We start from the raw sequence: 13,063 nt of genomic DNA on the forward strand, positions 1-13,063 counted from the left end.
ATGAGTTGGCTTTTCACATCAGGTGGCCAAAGTATTGGAGCTTCAGTTTCAGCATCCGTCCTTCTAATATATATTCGGGCTTCCCTGGTGGCTCAGAGGGTAAAGTATCTGCCCGCAATGCGGGAGACCTGGGTTCGATCCCTGGGTCGGGAAGATCCCCTGGAGAAGGACACGGCAACCCACTCCAGTATTCCTGCCTGGAGAATCCCATGGACGGAGGAGCCTGGTGGGTTATATATATAGTCCATGGGGTCACAGAGAGTTGGACACGATATATTCAGAGTTGATCTCCTTTAGGATGGACTGGTTGGATCTCCTTGCAGTCCAAAGGGCTCTCAAGAGTCTTCTCCAACACCACAGTTCAAAAGCACCAATTCTTCAACGTTCAGCCTTCTTTATGGTTCAAATCTCACATCCACTTCTCTGGTGGCTCAGACGGTAAAAGCGTCTGCCTGCAATGTGGGAGACCTGGGTTCAATCCCTGGGTTGGGAAGATCCCCTGACGAAGGACAGGGCAACCCACTCCAGTACTCTTGTCTGGAAAATTCCATGGATGGAGGAACCTGGTAGACTACAGTCCATGGGGTCGCAAAGAGTCGGACACAACTGAGAGACTTCACTTTCACTTCTCCCTTTCTCACATCCACACATGACTACTGGAAAAAGCATAGCTTTGACTAGACAAAGCTTTGTCAGCAAAGTGATGTCTCTGCTTTTTAATATGCTGTCTAGGTTGGTCATAGCTTTTCTTCCAAGGAGCAAGCATCTTTTAATTAAGCAGTCATCATCTGCAGTGATTTTGGAGCCCAAAAAAATAAAGTCTGTCACTGTTTCCACTGTTTCCCCATCTATATGCCATGAAGAGACGGGACCGGATGCCCTGATCTTAGTTTTTTGAATGTTGAGTTTTAAACCAGCTTCATCACTTTCCTCTTTCACCTTCAAGAGTCTCTTTAGTTCCTCTTCACTTTCTGCCATAAGGGTGGTGTTGTCTGCATATCTGAGGTTAGTGATACTTCTCCTGGCAATCTTGATTCCAGCTTGTGCTTCATCCAGCCTGGCATGTTGAAAGCACACAAATAACACATACCTACTTTTCTCTCCAGAAGAAAGACACTAAACCAGATATGTTCCAGGGATAGAAATATCCCCTTCAAATTAAGCAGCAAAAGCTTCCAAGACTATAAAAGAGTCTGAGTCACTGAATTCAGCTGTCTAAAGGACCTGTTATGGACAGCCTGCATTCTGGGCACAGATTAACGTCCCTAAGCACCAAAAATAAGTCAAGATAGTCCAACTGCAATTCAAAGAAGTGGAGATACCCTGCTTGGTCCTTGTGTACAAAACATTGACAAGACATGGAATGAAATTTCAATTTTCAGTTTTAGTTCCACTGTACTTAAACATGGCACTAATTCCCAAACTTCATTCCCTTTGTATCATTAATTATATAATACATTTTATACTCAACGCATCCCCTTCTCTTCACCACACCCTCTCTTCTCTACCCCATATGAGCTACTTGTTCATCACACAATCACATTTCCCACCATTCACTTAAATCCTTAAAAAGGTTTTTGACTACGAATTTCCCCTTGCTCAACCCATCTGATTCAACTGCTTAACTGTACTCACTCCAATTTCACAATAATGCTCACTACTTTCCCTGACTCCCTATCCCCATTTCATTCTCTCTCATGTAGATCCTTGTAATAAGCTGATAATTTTTTGATGGTCTCTACACTGCCACTAAGTTAATCCCTTGGAAACACAGTTCTTCATTCCCTTGAACAAAAATCTTCGATGCCTCCCCATGCCTACGGATTCAAATTTAGTCAAGGCTTTTTGTGAACTAGTTCAGCCTATTTTTCCAGTCTTTTGTTTCTTTCCTTCATGAAGGCAGACTACAGTCCTATGGGGTCGCAAAGAATCAGACACAACTGAGCATACACTCACACAGGTTACAATTAATCTGACAAAAGTTTTTGCCCTCAAATATGTCTCTGCTTCTCCTTTGCTTTTCCTACTGTTCCTTCACGGCACCGGAAGCTCCAGAAGGAAAGCGATCGTGTCTGTTTTGTTCTTCATTATACACATGCTGCCTAGAACAATGCCTCAAGTAACTACTGAATAAATGAAAACTACTCTAATCTAAGCTTAGCTCGACAGCCATTCTCAGCATGGTCCCACCAAAAGCCAGCAAGAACTGCCTTTCTAGAACTCCTCTGATGTCTTCCATGAGGGTAGGGAGATTTCCAGAGCATTATGAGAAAATTGTAAGACAGCTAATATTTCTAAACTATACAGGACTACTACGAGGCACATATTCTACTATAAATAACCTTGTCTGGTACATTTATAAATCATCTCCTACCACAATACCTTGCACACAGTTTGAGTGTAACAGAACAGACACACTAGTTTACTGTTAAATTCATTCATTCACTCAACATTTAGAAAGCTTATTATGTGCCAGGCACTGTTCTTGGCATTGGGATGCAGCATTGAAAAAAGGAAAAAGCCCCTATGGAACTTATATTCAGAAAACAGATGAAGACAAAAAGCAAGACAACTTCCGATGGTGGTGTAAGTGTGGTGAAAATTATGATGGAGGTAATATGATCAATCCTGACTGGGGAAGGTGTCCATCCTTGGATTGAGAGGGGAAGAGATCAAGAGTTCCGTCTTGAACTGACTGAACTTGAGTCACCTTTTACCATGACAGAAGGGAAATCAAATAGACTAAACTACACGGGACCACTCAGTCTGTACAGCATGATCCCATCACTGTTGTCAAGAAAGCATGTACTGGGCATTACGCTAAGTGAAATAAGTCACACAGAGGAAGACACAGATACAGCATCTAAAACAAACAGCAAAACAAGCCAAACTTGTAGGCACAGAACAGATGGGATTGGGAACAGACGAAAGGAGATCAAAAGATACAAACTTCCAATTACAAAATACACAGTAAGCCATGAGGTGCCATGTACAGAAATGTGACAATAGTTAAGAATACTGTACTATATATTTGCAGTTGCTGAGAGTTAATCATCACAAGAAAAAAAACTGTAACGATGTAAGGCTAGTGATGTGAACTGGATTTGCTGTGGTAATTATTCCACAATATGTACACAGAATCATTGTTACACACCGAAAATTCATGTTACATGTCAACTATGTCAATTTTTTAAAGTATATATTTGTACATACAAAGGGATGGGGGAAATTGTGATGGATATCCAGCTTAATATTAACAGTAATTAAATCTTAATGGTATTATTATTATTATTATTTCCTATTTGTATCAGCACTATTTAAACAATATGGATTTGGGGTATTTTTTTAAAAACACAAACATTCTAAGGTTTCTTGGTTTTTCAAATTTTTGATTGGAGATCAATTGTTTTACAATGTTGAATTGGTTTCTGTTGTATAACAATGTGAATCAGCTATAAGTACACATAAATCCCCTCCTTCTTGAATCTCTCTCCCACCCCTCTCCATTGTTTTAAGGTTTTTAATTCAGCCATTGAATAAACAAACAAGATCAAAATAAGGAAACCAAGAGCTAGTGGAGTGAAACAGGTAGATTTGGGAAGAGGCAAAAAAGTGAATTTCCTCCACTCAATTTCCTTCTATTCAGAAATGACCAAATCTATACATTTGCTAAACCATTCTCCAGACAAAATGACCTTTCAAGAAAAACATAAAGAAAAAGTAGGCCTAGCGATGAGTGTCTAAACCAGACCTTAAGGCACATTGAGAGAGGAAACTCTGCCAAAAGCCCTTTCTGGCCCAGTCTGCATGCAGTCTACACAGCCCACTTCTCATCTAGGGGAACAGGCCAACACAGATACAGAACTGTCTGTTGGGACTTGCAAATTTACAGCTGTCAACGGTGATTTAAACCCACCTGACCCTTAAATCCTGGCTTAAAAATTAAAACAAACACATGCAAGAAACAATACTATGGTCTTGTCCAAAATTAAAATAGTCTTCTGTGCATACACTTGCACAGGACACCTATATCCTAGAGAGCAGGTACGACTCAAAAGGGCCACTCGCTTCTTCCTGTTAGGGTCCATCTACCTTTCTACCTTTTACATCTCAATTTTTCTTTTGGGAAGAGGCTGAGATCTTATAATTATCTTATAGTGGAGCCTTATGCTTTTATTTTATTCTTGGGTTTCTGAGTAAAAGGTCCAATTCCAGATATAAGAAAACACCACTGCACTCTCAAATAATAAGGTTCTCGGTGCTTATTTACTCTTTACAAGCATCAAAATTGAAGAAGAGAAGTTAAAGGAGTTGGCCACAGTCCTGCTATCAGTCAGTGGCAGCACAAACAGAAGAACAACTCATATTTCCAATTTCCAGTTTAAACTGTTGTCACAACAAAAACTGCAATTACATACACACACACGCACATATACACACACAGAATTATACATGTAGATCCATCAAAAATTACTAGCCTATCCAGGAGGCTAAAACATTTTCCTACCAGCCCACTTCAGCTACCAAAAAGATTCAACATGATAAAATATAACATGTTCAAGATTTTTCAAACAATTAAACAAAACAAAAGCCTACTTCCTAAACAAAAGCTACAGTTAAATACAATCAAGAGAAATCTAACCAGTAACTTAACCTAAAGCTGACGATTACACCCAACGTTCCTCCGACACACACACACAGCAGTCCCGTCTCTTTAGCTACATCTATTGAGTGCTCTCAATGCACAAGGTCAGCGCTTCACAAACACTCATTTAATTCTGAAAGCCACTCCAGGCGGCAGTTCTTTGACTATCTACTTTTTACAGAGGAGGAAAAAATGAAACACAGATGCTAACAAAAGTGATGTAGAGCTAAGTCAGTATTCAAATCCAAATCTGTCAAGACTCCAGAACTCTCATTCCTGACTATGCTACACTTCACACACTGAAATATGCATATGGGTTCATAAAGACATTTGTTCTCAATTTTGTATTTTTTTTATTTTATTTTTATTTATTATTTTTTTTATTAGTTGGAGGCTAATTACTTCACAACATTTCAGTGGCTTTTGTCATACATTGACATGAATCAGCCATAGATTTATTAATTTTGTATTTTAAATGCAATATTTGTCCACTGGTAAATACATTTGAGTACCTAGCATGTGCCGGGCACTGTTTAAGGCACTTTTATACTTGAGAGAACAAATGAAGAGAATTTCCAAGGGGATCACATTATATAAACAGTAACCTAGCAGCTAAAACATGCCTTATTCTGATCACTGTTCAAAGTGTTTTACAAGTATTAACCCACAGTAACTCTAAGAAATAACTATTATTCCCATTTTACAAATAAAGAAGCAGATACTGAATGGTTGAATAACTTACCAAAAATAACACAAGAGTCAGGATGTGAACCTAGATCGTCTGGCTTTCAACTCCTAACCTCCTTGCCATTTTAACTCAAGTAGCCACTTAATTTAAACATACTCTAAATAAACTCAACTATACCACATTCATATGCCAACAAATTTAGGCTCAAAATATATTCTTACAGTAATACTATTCTGGCAGATGCTTAACTAATTCCTATCAAGTAAATTGGTACAAAGGACATTTTCAGAATCAGTTTGCCAATCATCATTCAATTTTTCCCTTTTAACAACAATTACTTTTCTAACCCCAGTCTAGGAGAAAAGGCCTCAACTTTCAAGATAGGTATCACTACTTAAGATACCTGAATCCTAAAATTATTTTGCCAGTATTACAATTTTTTAACATTACAGTGTTTGTGACGATCATTTCTAAATGAACCCTAAAGCTTTATTACTATTTTAATTTTTTTAAGTTCCTGTCAGGATATGAAATAAGAATGTTACTCTATTAGATAAAACTGGGCAAACTATGAAATCAGATCCAAATAGCAGATCCAATGTCTAATTTAAGAAACAGTGTAACCTCAGAAAAAAAAAAAATAGCACAATATATAAGACCTGTGGTTTTGACTTTGAAGAAAGAAATGAACTCAAATTACTCCATTACAGATTTCAATTTTGATTTGTCCCATCTCAGAAAAACTAAAATCCTTAAATTGTCATTTGTCATTCAGCAAACAGGTTAATACTTTTCCCTTTGTTTTTTACATACAAGAGTTCAAAAGACATGAATCAACTTTTACAAGTATAAATGATACTCAAGTTATAAGTTTAAAAATTTCATATACTATAGTTTCAAAAAGTGATCTACCTAGCAAACTTCTCTAGACTCTGGTTTAGAAAAAAATATTTCTAACACCCCTCCCTTCCAAAAGCAGCATCCCACTATAACAGGTCAAGATTAGGTAAGAACTGCATAGAAATACATCATAATTCTGGAATACAAACTCCTAATGCAATCCACCAGTAAGTTTAAAACTAGTGTGATAGCTAAAGGGGATGAGCTGTATTTTTATGGGTTGCCTAAAAGTTCAATTAAAAAAAGAAAATTGAAAAAGGAATTATGTTTTCTACAGCCTTAGTCTTAGCAGTTGCTGAAGCATAAATGGTACTTCTTAAAATGTTAAAATAGAGCAATTATCTGATAGGATAGTTTAAAAATACTGCTGGTTAACTTTACAACAAAACTAAGTATGGCCTAAAAATACCATAGGACAGAGTGCTTAAATGAAGTCCAAGTTTACATAGTATATAAAATCTGTCCAGAAGACCTTCTAAGTAGGAGTGCATACTTTCTGGAAAACAATTTTGGCCATTTGACATGAAATATGTTCATGCCCTTGATTCAGTGATGCCAACTCTGGAACCCATCCCCAGGAAATGCAGATCAAATAGATGTACAACAGCAAAATCTTGGAAACCACTCAAATGTCCAATAATGAGGAAATGATCAAACACGTTATGGTATGTGCACAAGATGCGCTGTAACAGGACAAATTGTGAAGGCATTAACGATGGTTTTAGAACAGAAGAATGTGTACAATGATAATTAAAACAAACCAGGATACAAACATTATAAATAGTATCTCCAAACTTAAAAAAAAAAAGTCTCTGGATATATATATATTTTTTTTTAAAAGATGAAAAGGAAATACTTTGATATGCTGACAGTAGTTAACAGTAGATGGTGGGGATAACAAGTCGTTTCTATGTTATAGTATTCTTTCCAAATTTCTTACTAATGACTTTGCGATAGTTTGATAATTAGAAAAAAATCTTCTAAAAATAGTAAGTAGCTATTTTTTTATAGTACAATGAATTTTGTATCCATGTTCAGTGACATTCTTTATCTTAAAAGAAACTTAACATTTGAGAAACTTAGTAAGTGCTTTTAAGTTGTGAAATATCCTCTAAGGTAGTAATTTAAAATGCCTTAATGCACTCTTAACAGCTTCTTAACAAGAACATTTTGCTCTGGGATTCTAAGCCTGTACTGGAAAAAATAATGAGTGAGGGGAAGAGGATAAAGAAGTTTGAAGAAAAGCTCCTTAGCAAGTTGCTTCCTGTTCCACAATTCTGAATCTCTATCTGAAGGCAATCCGGAAGGCCAGCTCCTATAGTCATGGTTCAAATTTGCTAAACTTTACAGGCGAACATAAAAACTATTTTTGGCATTTTTACCCCAGAGTAATTCAATCAGAAACACTCTGATCACAGAATTATTTCTCCTTTTTGAAAACATTAAACATAGGTCAGCTTCTCTGGCGGCTGAGTGGTAAAAAATCCACTTGCAAATGTAGAAGATGCAGATTTGATTCCTGGGTCGGGAAGATCCTCTGGAGAAGGAAATGGCAAACCTCTCCAGCATTCTTGCCTGGAAAATCCCATGGACAGAGGAGCCTGGCAGCCTACAGTCCATGGAGTTGCAGAGTCTGACAGGACTTGGCAACTAAACATTAACAACAAACATCGTTCAATAACCCAGCGAGGCCTGTTAGCCAGTTATTTAAATGTCCAAACATAATAATATTCCACTGTTCCTGTGTGCCTACTTGCCCCTAATTCATGGGCAGATCATTCTTTCCCCTAATTCATGTCTTCAAATACACACACACACACAGTGTATGTGTGTGCGCGTGCATGTGTAGTCCTCAAATGCTAGTCAATACGCTTAAGATGCTGGATTTAAAATGCTATTCATATTCATAAGAGGAGCATGCTTACATTCAAAACAGATATTTAAGGAATTAAGATCTCCCAACTCACAGCTCTATGATTCTAATCTCAGGTAGATCTACAGAGGCAGTTAAGGAGAAAATGCACTGGCCCTGGGTTCTAATTTTACCTCTGCTACTAATTAGCCTTAGGAATTTCACTTAACCTTTCTGGATCTCTTGGCTACATCTATAAAATGAGGATAAAAAGAGACCACTTAATTTTTTTTAACAAACTTAAAAAAATTATTCTAGGTCCAAATTTCTACAATCTTTCCAAGTATCTCCTTTTCATAATTCTCAGGAGTGATAAACTTTTCCTTTGATTAACCTTTGAGCTATCAACACTTCACAAAAATGTAGAGAAGTTTTTATAATACTACTACTTTCAAAAATACACAATGTCTATAAAACTTTTGGTAAATCCTATCAATCATTTCTTCGTAACTATCCTATAACCCATCTAAGAGTCTCAGTTAATAGTAGAGGTTTCTCAACATAAATTACACATACAAGACACATGATTTATTATGCAATAACTGCCGTAATACTTAGCAATGGGCGGTATTTCATTTTCTAGCATCAAAAAATTAAAAGACTTGGAGGTGTTTTTTCTTAAGGTTCAAAACAAAGAGAACACGATATATATTAAATGTCTCTACATAAAATCACATTTCATGAAGTATCACTTGGGGTTTGAAACCATAAGAATATGACTTTGAGGACTAAGACTCTCTGTGAGCAAACTGCCTCATTTCAAAGTAGACCAAATCCTACATGTGTAGTAATTCAGCTTCGCAAACTTCTACAGTAAGTTAAATAACATCTCTCAGTTTTCTTAACTTTTAAGGCAGTAAATATAGCCACATTTTCATGTGATGTTCACAAAAAGTTGATTTTTACCTAAGAAAACCAGTTTCACCTGAAGCTTTTCATATCTGGAAAATTACTTTGTATTTGAGAAATAAATGGTCATCTTTCTAAAGTGACACATAGTGTTCAACAAGTCGGAATCTCTGAATCTATAAATCAAACATTTTATATAAAGAATAATGCAGTTGATTTTTTAAAAATAAAGCTAAATTTACTATTTCAGACATAGTGTTTCTATCGAAAACTCTGTAAATTCACTATAGATTACTAACTTTTTCCTAACCCTTGATATATAAGAACCACAGATTAGGTTAAAGCCTGTGGTTTATAAAAAAGGCATAAAATTTACTGAGGTCTCTTTTTTCCAGGCTTCCCTGGTGGCTCAGCAGTAAGGAATCCACTTGCAAACACAAGAGATGTGAGTTTAATCTCTGGGTCAGGAAGATCCCCTGGAGAAGGAGATGGCAGTTCACTCCAGTATTCTTGCCTGGGAAACCCCATTGACTGAGGAGCCTGGTGGGCGTCCATGGGGTCGCAAAAGAGTCAGACAGGACTTAGTAACTGACAACTTTTTTCCAGCATCTTAAAGGCCACAGGCAATCACAGTCACGATTTTTTTCTTAATGAGAGTCTAGTCCTACATTATGGTCTCTCCTGGTGGCTCAGATGGTAAAGAAATCAGTCTGCAATGTGGGAGACCAGGGTTCGATCCCTGGGTTGGGAAGATCCCCTGAAGAAGGGAATGGCTACCACTCCAGTATTCTTGCCTGGAGAATTCCATGGAAAGAGGAACCTGGCAGGCTACAGCCCATGGGATCACAAAGAGTCAGACACAACTGAGTGACTAACACTGCATCTGCAACCCACATTACATCATTCAGACAGAAGAGTCTAAGTGATTCCCGGGCAGTCTAGTGGTTAGGATGCAGAGCTCTCACTGCCAAGGGTCAGGGTTCAATCCCTGGTCAGGGACCTAAGATCCTCCAAGCTGCACAGCATGCCCAAAACAAAACAAAAATAAGAGTCTAACGTTAAAAAAAATAGTTCACTTTGAGTTCAACAGCTTTCCAGATGTTAACAGATCGGGGGAGAGGGAGGACACGCTGCAATTACTTGTTGTGATCTATGAATCCACTACAGCAGTCCACATTTGAATACCTACACAAATGCAAAGGAATGACCCCTGCTAATTCCCTTCTAAATATTTTTCAAAATACCGTTTCTGCATTAAATGACTGTGTCCACTACAAATAATACAGCATTACCATTTATCTAGCCCCTTCTATGGGCAGGCATGATGCTAATCACTTAACATCTGTCATTTCATGCACTCACAGCAACTCTGTAAGAAACCTATTATTAACTCCTCTTAATAGACAGGAGAGCAAGAACTGAAAGAGGATACAAGGCTGCTAAGTGGCAGAGCCAGATTGCAAATCCAGGGTTGTCTGACTTCAAAGTTCATGCTTATTATGTCAAGCTAAACCGTCTACTAAAAACACAAGCATGAAAATCGAGTTTATGGTTTCAGAAGTTCCTCGAGATTTATTAAAATCTTTCTAGGTTTCCCAACCATAACTACTTCCTGTAACAAATACAATTGATTGTAGTACTAAACCTACAAAACACTGTAATTAAGTCTTCTCAAAAAGAGAGGATTTAGGAAGAGACACCAATTCTTATCCCAAAACAGTATCAGAAAATTTACAGTTAAATGAGCTCAGCTTGTCTTTTCCACATCATATAAGACTTCAAATATGGATATTTAGCCAAAGCCTGAAGTTTTTTCTTACTAATTTTAGTGGTATTAGATATCCATTCCACTCTTCTAGTCCTGTTGAAAAAACTCAAGCCTCCGGCCCAATAACATTACAAAAGCCAAACAAGTAGGCAAGTTTTCCTTACGCTTACATGCAACATTCCTCAAAGGAAGTTTGATGTTTGCTCATCTCTACTTCTCCTTCCTGTTGCTCTATCACTGCAAGGACTAAGAGTCACAAGTTACACAAGTTGTGTTCTCCAACAAGACAGGCGTGTTTGAATCATTCCAGTAACCAAACCAGTTGGACAGCGGGTCGCCTATAAAATAAGGATTTCACCCATCATCTAAACGGTGGAGAAACTGCTGCCGTCTCTCTTTGGAGTAGCTCGAAAGTTCATCCCTGACAAGCTCAAGTCCCTATCAGCTAAGACTGAGTCACAGCAATTCCTGGGCTCTAAATGAAGACTGACGAGAATCGTTCACTCTTATTCCTTCCCCTGCCAACCAAACGCGCAAAATTTAATTCTCCTCCTTCCCTCAATCACCGATGAATAAACACCACATTGTATATAGGTTCCCAGGGCAATTTCTTTCCCTCCCAGATACTCATTCCCTGGGCGTGGAATGAGCTATGTTTCTACCCAGTCGCTTCCTTTCTCTTTATGTTAAGAAAAACCATTACAGAAGCCCAACACCTCTTTTCCAACTTTATGCTGACTGCAAATCTTATCCCCTAGACGACGACAATTAGCTCTAGAAATAGAGACCCCACCCACTCACCTTCTTCGCTTAATAAAAGCTGTGCACTTGTAAGTCAACTATACTTCAAATAAACAAACTAATTAAAAAAATAAAAGTAGTGCACTATTATGGGCTGGCTGGAAATGCCTGTCTTTAGCTTTACCGGCGAACGCAGCACAATCCACTCGGCCCCTCGGGGGACGGGCGAGAAAGCCAATTAACTGCCCCAAGACAAGCTGGCCCAAGAATTCAGGGATGAACCCACACTGGTCCCCTGCTTTCCTCACAATGGTGCTCTCCGTCCCGAGTGGCTAGTTGAGACAATCTCAATTATTTTAGGCTTTCTCACGGGACACACGAACTCGGCAAATCCCACCCTTCGGGAAAGTGACAAGCTGCTTAACCCCTCCGCGGCCCGCAAAGATCGAACCCGAAGGAAATCCCAGTCCCCCCAAGGGCCTTAAAAATGTGACAAGTCCAATTACATCCTTTCCAAGCCCCGGCCGCGACGAGGACACGGTGCTTGGAAGGAGACGACTAAATGGAAATAAGTCTTCAGCTGCCGACCTCACCGATACACTTGAGCCACCAACACGCGAGAAAGTCCAGGTCCTGACGCTCGGGGAGGCGCCCAGCACAGCTGCCCCCTCCCCCGACACGCACACTCCCCAGAGCCGCGCCGCGCTGAGGGGACCTCCCCCACCACCACCGGCCCGGCCTTCGAGCAGACGCCGGGCCGGACTGGCGGGCTGCGGCGCCCCGGGAGGGCAAGCGGGAGGGCGCTCACCGCGATGACATTGACGAAGGTGGTCTTGCCCGAGTACTGCAGCCCCACGAGCGTCAGCTCCATCTCCTCCTTCCAGAAGAGCGAGCGGAACCAGTCCAGCAGGCGGGAGATGAGCGCCAGCATGATGGCGGCCGGGAGGGAGGACAGACGGACGGGCGGGCGGGCGGCGGCGGCGGCGGCGACCTCCACACGAGCGGGCCTCGGCCCGGACCCCCCCCCAACGGCTCCTCGGGGCCCCGGCGCGACACAGGCGGACACTGGCGGGCGGCGGCGGCCGGAGCCAGGAAGCCGAGCGGGTCATATGACTCGCCCTACCCCCCACGCTCGTCCCCGCGCCGCCGCCGGCGTCCACGGCAAGAGCGGCAAGGCCCGTCGGGCCAGGCGCGCCCGCCGCCTGCAGCGCCACCTGGTGGAGCCCCTGCGCAGCACCGTGCACCAGCGTGCCGCCCTTGGGCTCCTTTCCTGCTCTACTCCTTGGCTCATTCCTGTTGATTCATTCATCGTTCATTTTCTCTACAATTGTTTACTGACTGTCGGTTCTGTGCAGAAAGACTTCAAAACTCTGGGGGTTTCATCATGAAAATCCCTGTCCTATGTAACAAAAGATGGAAGCCACACGTGTTTATCAGTAGGGAAGTGATTAAACTATCACATTCCTAAAACTGAATTCTGTTTTTTAAAAAATGAGAAAGTTTTCTGTAAACTGATATGGAATGATGTCTAGGAAGTATTTTCAAGGTAAATAAACCAAG

General features: G+C 40.1%; 1 protein-coding gene across 1 annotated transcript in view; it reads right to left on the reverse strand.

The window, feature by feature from the left end:
* The window catches only part of ARL8B (ADP ribosylation factor like GTPase 8B), a 52,258-nt gene extending 39,692 nt beyond the window's left edge, over nucleotides 1-12,566 (reverse strand). The window contains exon 1 of the mRNA XM_061128043.1: nucleotides 12,312-12,566. Within this exon, the coding sequence (XP_060984026.1) occupies nucleotides 12,312-12,434 (123 nt within the window). The 5' untranslated portion in view covers nucleotides 12,435-12,566. The remainder of the gene's footprint in view (nucleotides 1-12,311) is intronic.
* Nucleotides 12,567-13,063: the final 497 nt, after the last annotated feature.

This window comes from Dama dama, chromosome 24 (assembly GCF_033118175.1).
Source record: "Dama dama isolate Ldn47 chromosome 24, ASM3311817v1, whole genome shotgun sequence".
Taxonomy (NCBI): domain Eukaryota; kingdom Metazoa; phylum Chordata; class Mammalia; order Artiodactyla; family Cervidae; genus Dama; species Dama dama.